This window comes from Nematolebias whitei, chromosome 21 (assembly GCF_014905685.2).
Source record: "Nematolebias whitei isolate Nwh7 chromosome 21, NemWhi1, whole genome shotgun sequence".
Classification (NCBI taxonomy): Eukaryota; Metazoa; Chordata; class Actinopteri; order Cyprinodontiformes; family Rivulidae; genus Nematolebias; species Nematolebias whitei.
This window is the reverse complement of record NC_056518.1, coordinates 31,025,542-31,032,484: the sequence shown is the minus strand read 5'-3', so window position 1 is coordinate 31,032,484 and position 6,943 is coordinate 31,025,542. Positions and strand designations below refer to the sequence as shown.

At 45.8% G+C, this 6,943-nt stretch overlaps 1 protein-coding gene across 1 annotated transcript in view; it reads right to left on the bottom strand.

The window, feature by feature from the left end:
* The window catches only part of syne2b (spectrin repeat containing, nuclear envelope 2b), a 46,741-nt gene that overhangs the window by 2,671 nt on the left and 37,127 nt on the right, over positions 1-6,943 (bottom strand). Inside the window, exons 41-46 of the mRNA XM_037694816.1 lie at positions 4,412-4,673; positions 3,568-3,897; positions 1,476-1,805; positions 1,174-1,287; positions 626-853; positions 431-547 (exon numbers count right to left, since the gene is read on the bottom strand). Coding sequence (XP_037550744.1) covers positions 431-547; positions 626-853; positions 1,174-1,287; positions 1,476-1,805; positions 3,568-3,897; positions 4,412-4,673 — 1,381 coding nt within the window. The remainder of the gene's footprint in view (positions 1-430; positions 548-625; positions 854-1,173; positions 1,288-1,475; positions 1,806-3,567; positions 3,898-4,411; positions 4,674-6,943) is intronic.

The window sequence follows — 6,943 nt, the reverse complement described above, 5'->3', positions numbered from 1 at the left end:
ATCATCAGCATACAGTCAAATATACAACACAGTATCATCAGCATACAATATGAGGTCATCCCAGGTGATGGATCATATATGTAAATGTTAAAGAGCAGAGGTCCTAACTCTAAACTCTGTGGCACTCCTGCTGTGGCTGTAGATGGTGTGTTATTGACCCATGCACTGGTTTCCAGTGCTCAGACGGAACTTTATCCCGTTTTGCATTTAATTATAAATGTGTCATTATGCTTATAAGTTACTACGACCAACTATGTCAAACCAAAGACTCTCTCCCTCCCTCTCAGTTTGGCTTAAAGAATAAACAACAACAAGGTGTGTCAGCTGAGTGTCCATTCCTAACCCCCAAGTCCTTCTTGGGGCAGAAGAAAGTCAGACACTAACTTGAGTCAGGAGAAGAGTGCCCACCTGATCCTGCAGATCAGCTCACCTGTGCTGCCTGAAGTCTGTCCTCAGCATCAGTCCGGCTGCTCAAACAAATAAGCTGTTGGTGGAGGTCCTGGATCCACATATCGGTCTCCTGCTGCCGGGAATCAAACTCTGTCATCTAAAAACAGCACGGTTCAGTCAGAGGAGGGATGAAGTGATCTACAGGTAAGTCCTACAGGTCACCACAGAAACCCACCTCCAACAGCCTCCTCTCTGACTCCTGGAGGATCTCTGCAGCCGCAGCAGCCTCCACCTCATGAACAGTTAGCATTAGCATCTTCCACTGCTCCTCCATGTCTTTAACTGTCTGCTGAACCTTCAGCCTCACGCTCTCATCAGCATCCTGATGGTCACACAGAGTCTGACCCCGCCTCCTCAGGTTGTTCACCAGGACGTCCCCCTCAGGTCTGCTGCTCAACACGCTCTGAGAGGAGAAGGTTTCACATCAAACACTGAAAAACAGCCGAAGACGTGATTTTATCCGAGAGGACAAGGGGCAGAACCATCTATGTGCAGATCTGATGAGAAAATTAATAAAAATGTCCGATTTGAACAAACCTGAGCTGTGCGACGTCTCTCTTCAGGTGGTGCAGGTCCCCTCACATGCTGCAGTCTCTGGTGTCTCTCTCTGATCCAGGTTTCAGTGTTTTTACTCTGAGAATCAAAGTCCTCTGAGAGACTTCGGAGTTCTGCTCGTCGAGCCGCTTGAAGAACCGTTCTCCACAGCTGTTCCGTACAGGAAACCAGCTGTTCCACGTCCTGCTTCCTGTCCTCCCTCAGTGTCTCACACAGACACTTCGCCTGCACCTTCAGGTGGACAAGCTGAGATTCTCCGTCAGATGCAGATCTCAGGACACCCTGGACACAAGGACAAGTGGGACACTGATGTCCAACATTGTTCCAAAAATAATAAGAAAAAGATGCTGAGTTCAGGAACCAGAGGTTCATGTTCCCAGGAAGGAGACCCACCAGACCCGCCTGACCCTCTGATCCACCTGACCTTCTCACCCATTTGACCCCCAGATCCACCTGACTCTCTGACCCACCTGTATCGTGTGAAACCGGTCTTCAAACTGCATCTGAGCACCAAGGTCCAACAGTTTCTGCTTCTGCTCCTTGATCCAAGACTTGAAGATCTGATTCTGGTTTTTGAAATCGTCCAAGTCCCTCTCAGAGGCAGCCTGACTCTCAGCCTGGTTCAGAACCTCCTCGGCAGTCTGGAACACGTTCCACCACTCGTCCTGCGTGTTCCTGACAGCATCCAGAACCTCCTGCCTCTGGCCTTCTCTCAGCTCCTGGTTTTCACTCAGACTCTGACCCTGGTCCTTCAGATCCTGAAGCCTGGACTCTCCTTCGGACCTGGAGCTCAGAACCACCTGGGGACATGAGAGCAGTGGCAGTTTCAGATATGGACGATGTCGGCAGCTGCCCAGGGCGGCACAAGCTCTTCCCCTCCAAAATGTATTTATTTTTTTTCATGTAGCCTGTCGAGCCTACGGTACATATCAGTTTCCCATCACCCACATGCAGGGCGTGCAGCTTTTGCTGACATCTGACAAACAGGCTGTGGGGGGGATGTCTCTCAACTCCCTTGCTGGTCCAGGGTTGCATCTAATACAATTACTGTAGTTCACCAAGTAAATCACATTGTTGATTGCTGCCAAACAACGTGCACTTCATTCATAATGTGAATATGGCCAGAAGTTCTCAGCTTATTTCTGTGAAATCGTGCACACACCAAGTACGGTGAACTAGTTTAGGACTAAGTTGTTTTGACTCATGTTGGGGGAGTGCCAATTACACATATGGAAGATGGACCAGAGCAGGTCAAATCCATCAGGCGCCCAGTTGAGGAAAAGATAAAGGTCTGCAGCTGTGTCATCTCTTGGAGCATGAAAGCTGTTACATTGTAGCTATAGCAGGATAGGCTTAATTAATATTAATTAATAACATAAGACAGTAACTGCTGTTTACGTTCAGCTGCTTAGGACAACATATTTGGTTTTCAGCAGAAAATATCATTTTGAAGATTGAAATTCTTCTAAATCCAACCAACTACACATGGTAAAGTGATATTGGACTATACAATCTCTAAAGACGTTGATCCTGTGATGTAGCTTGGACTGTGTTAAATAGAAATCAACTGGAAGATGATTTGTTTCCTATTCTGAATAGTTCACTAATCCAATCCAGCTTTATTTATAACGCACTTTAAAAAACAAACAGGACCAAAGTGCTGTACAGAAATTAAAAAGTACAAAAGAAATAAAATACAAAAAATAATAATAATTAAAAAAGACAAACAGCATTGCAATATAAATTGAAAGGAGACTCAAATAAATAATAATAAAATCAACATCTAACAAGGTGTCAAAAGCCTTGGGGGAAAAAAAAAAGGTTTTTAAACTTTTTTTTTTTAATCCCACTAATTGGACATATGTTGTTTTGTCTTAGTTGTTAGCCGTTTACTGCGTCAGTATGAACCGTACAGCTGCTGAGCAGATTTCATGACACGATTCATGACTTTTCATCAAGACAAGTCAATATTTAGGTGGTAGTTGTGCAGTTTAATCTGTATTTCTTCTTTGACAGTAATAGTGTAGATTCACTTATTGAAAGAAGGGTAAGACTTTACATGACAGTTGTGTAATTTAGTTTGTGTTTCTTGAAGTGCCACAGTGTAAATCGTCTTATTCAGAGAAAGTTCAGATCTTCCTGAGAGCTGTGCCGAGAAAATTGTGTTTTGATCAAAGTGCAATTGTTGTACAGATTTTCTTAAGTGTTCTATTGGTGCAATTTATAAATGACTTATTTTAATTGTTTATTTTCCACAGTATGTGTTTATTTTATTTGTATTGTGCACTTTTAAATTCATGGTGTACAGTATTTGTGTCTTTGTGTGTTTGTAGTATTATTCTACTTTCTTCAGTTTCAAGTTTTATAATAAAATATTCAAAGACATTCAGAGTGCGTCTGTGATGGGACATGGTAATCTAAATGACGTCCGTGCACCCGGGGGTAGGGTGCCAGGTTGTTTGCCCAGGGCACCAAACAGGCTAGGACCGCCCCTGCATGAGGGGATGGCTCTTGAGGAGCTGTTCCTGCACATTAAAGCTGGTCAGTCAGTCAGTGACCCACCTGGATGACCTCCAGCTTCTCCTCCACCTGCATGTGGTCACCAAGAGAGGCCAGAACATTGTTCTGCTCTCGGATCCAGGACTCAACACTTTCATTCTGGGTCTGGAAAGCATCAAACTGTTTGTTCAGTAGAAGCTGGGTCTCAGCCGAACTGAGAGCATCCTCAGCAGCCTGCAGGACCGTCCTCCACTCCATCTCTGTGTCTCTGAGGACCAGCCCAACCTCCTGTTTCCTGCTGTCCTCCAGGTCCTCCTGCTCACACAGATGGTCCACCCCAGCCCTCAGGTCCTGGACTTTGGATTCTCCCTCAGGTTTGGACTTCAGGACGCTCTGTTGAAGAGAGAAAGAGAAGTTTGGCTGAGTTGTTGCAGACGTCTGGAACTGATCCAGTTTAGTTTCTGAGACTCAAAGTTGAGAAATGTGAGACAACTTTGTGAGGGAGGGTGTCGGTGACTGAAGAACCCAAACTGATTCGAGATAAAACGATTCAACTGATTCAATTCAAACTGAATTCTTTGAACAAATAAAATGTCAGTAATTTGGATTCTGTCCCAGTTTGTCCACAGTCAAATGGGTCAGAAGTACCACTTTTTTCTCAGTTTGTGTCTCCAGGAAGTGGCAGCTCAGTGAGATCCAGACCTTCAGCTCTCACATCCAGTAGCTGGTAAAATTTAATCTTTTTATTTAAAATCAAATCATTAATCCCTTTTTTTAAATGTCTGTCAGAGAGATGTGATTTAAATCTCATTTCAAAGAGAAGAAAAAAAAAGAATGAAGGAGATAAAATGTTAAAATATTCTCCTGCCACTCTTCGATGAGCTCAGATGGAAAGTCATTCACTGACCAGAGCTTTGGCCTTCATCTCCTCCACCTCAGCGCCGGACACAGCAGAGCTGAGTGGTTCTGACAAGCCCCTGATCCAGGTCCTGGTCTCGTCTGCTTGGGATTTCCACCTGATGAATTCTTCCTGCAGGACACTCCGGGCCCGGCTCTCCAGGTTTCTGATGCGCTGCAGCAGGTTGTCCCCGTCCTTCAGGATGTTCTCTGCTCTCACTCCTTGTCTGCGGATCGAAGCCAAGAGCTCAGAGAGCGCCTCGGCCCGACCGCTGACGTGTGAAGAGAAACAAGAACATCAAGCAGAATCATAAGCTGTTCACCGCAGGCCCGCATCAAAGCATCAACAACTGAAGAGGTAACCACGTTCAAGATGGTCGACAGTTAATCAAACTTAAAGATGTCAGTTCACAGAATTCTGGTGTGGTAGTACCTGAGAGTTGTCCATTTTGTTTAAATCTTTGGCATGCAAGGAGGCGGGTGATATGCATTACTTCAACAGACTTTTTTCTGTATCAGTCAATACGTTGGAGGTTTAACTCGTATCATGGGATGAAAAACTGGGTCCATCAGAACCAGAACAGATTTTATCAATATTTAAAGAAATATTATTTTATCCCAAACCTGAATGAAGGCCACCTTTATTGATATTGAAGTTATTTTGCTAATAGTTGTAACGTTTCACTTTAAACTCACAGCCAAGATCCAAAAACTCTGAATCGGATAAACTAACGGTGAAGTCTGAGTCGTGGAAGCAACAGGACATTAGAGTGAAACTCCTTTGTCGTTTTTAGTGTTGGACGCCCCGGGTTAGGGAGGCTGTCACGCGAAGGAGGAGTCCTATCGGTCCTTGTTGGCTGATAGGACTCCAGAGGCAGCTGAGGAGTACCGGAGGGCCAAACGTCCGCAGTCTTTGCTGTTGCTGAAGAAAAAGCTCTGCTGTGGGAGGAGTTCGGTGACACCTCGAATAGAGACTCTTGGTTGGCTCTGAGAAGATTCTGGTAAACCATCAGACGGCTGAAGAGTGGAAAGCAGTGTTCAGTGAAGGTAGGGTGCTATTGACCTCAACCAGTGATGTCATCAGGAGGTAGAAGAAATACTTCTCTGACCTTCTCCATCCCACTGACACGTCTTCCATGGAGGAAGCGGAGTCAGGGGACTTTGGGGTTGATCTGTCCACAACTGTGGCCGAGGTCACGAGGTAGTTAAAAAGCTCTGAGGCAGCAGGGCTCTGGGGTTGGATGAGATCTGTCCTAATTTCCTTAAGGCTCTGAATATTGTGGGACTGTCTTGGTTGACACACCTTTGCAACATTGCGTGGACATTGGGAGCATAACTTTTATGGACAGAATTTCTCGGTGCATCCAGGGGGTGCAGGGAGTCTGGTTCGGTGGCCTCAGGATTCCATCTCTACTCTTTGCAGATGATCCTGTTAGTATTGATGTGCTGTGATTCTTAGATCTCACTGGAGCAGTTCGCAGCCGAGTGTGAAGCGGCTGGGATGAGAATCAGCACCTCCAAATTGGAGGCCATGGTCCTCAGTCAGAAAAGGGTGGATTGCTCTCTTTGGGTCAATGTTGAGGGTCTGCCTCAAGTGGAAGAGTTCAAGTATCTCGGGGTTTTTTTTCATGAGTGCGGGAAGAATGGAGTGTGAGATTGACAGATGGATTGGTGCAGCATCTGCAGTATTGCGGACTCTGTGCCCATCCATTGTGGTTAAGAGAGAGCTGAGCTGTAAGGCAAAGACATCTGTTTACTGGTCGGTCTATGTTCCTACCCTCACCTATGGCCATGAACTCTGGGTAGTGGGGGCCAAGATGGGGTAAAGGTAGGGCAGCCGACTTGGGACCAGAAAGTCACGATTCGACTCCCAGCCATTCTCACTTGTCATGGTGTCTCTGAGCAAAACACCTAATCCTTAACTGCTCCCTGGGCACTTGCATAGCTGCCCACTGCTTCACCTGGGTGTATCTCAGGTGTGATGGGTTAAATGCAGAGAACTAAGTTTGCTATTGTATGGAACATACAATGATGACAATCTCAGACTTCCCTTCCCTAGTGACTGAAAGAACGAGATCATGCATACCGGCAGTTGAAATTAGTTTCCTCCGCAGGGTATCTGGACTCTCCTTTAGACATAGGGTGAGAAGTTCAGAACAGCTGCTCCTCCACACTGAGAGGAGCCACTCGAGATGCTTTAGGCATGGCTGACTGGGAGAAGACCCCAGGGAAAACCTAAGACACGCTGGAGAGACTATGTCTCTCAGTTGGCCTGGAAACATCTTGCAGTCCTCCAGAAGAGCTGGAAGAGGTGGCTGTGGAAATGGATGTCTGGGCCTCCCTGATGAAACTGCTGCCCCAGCAACCTGACTCCAGAACAAGCGGAAGATAACGGAAGGATGGAACACCTCCTCGCTGTACAAGTGAGCATTACTTGTACTCAAAAAGTACACCTAAGCAGTACTTGTACTCAGAAAGTACACCTAAGCAGTACTTGTACTCAGAAAGTACATGTGAGCAGTACTTGTACTCAGAAAGTACA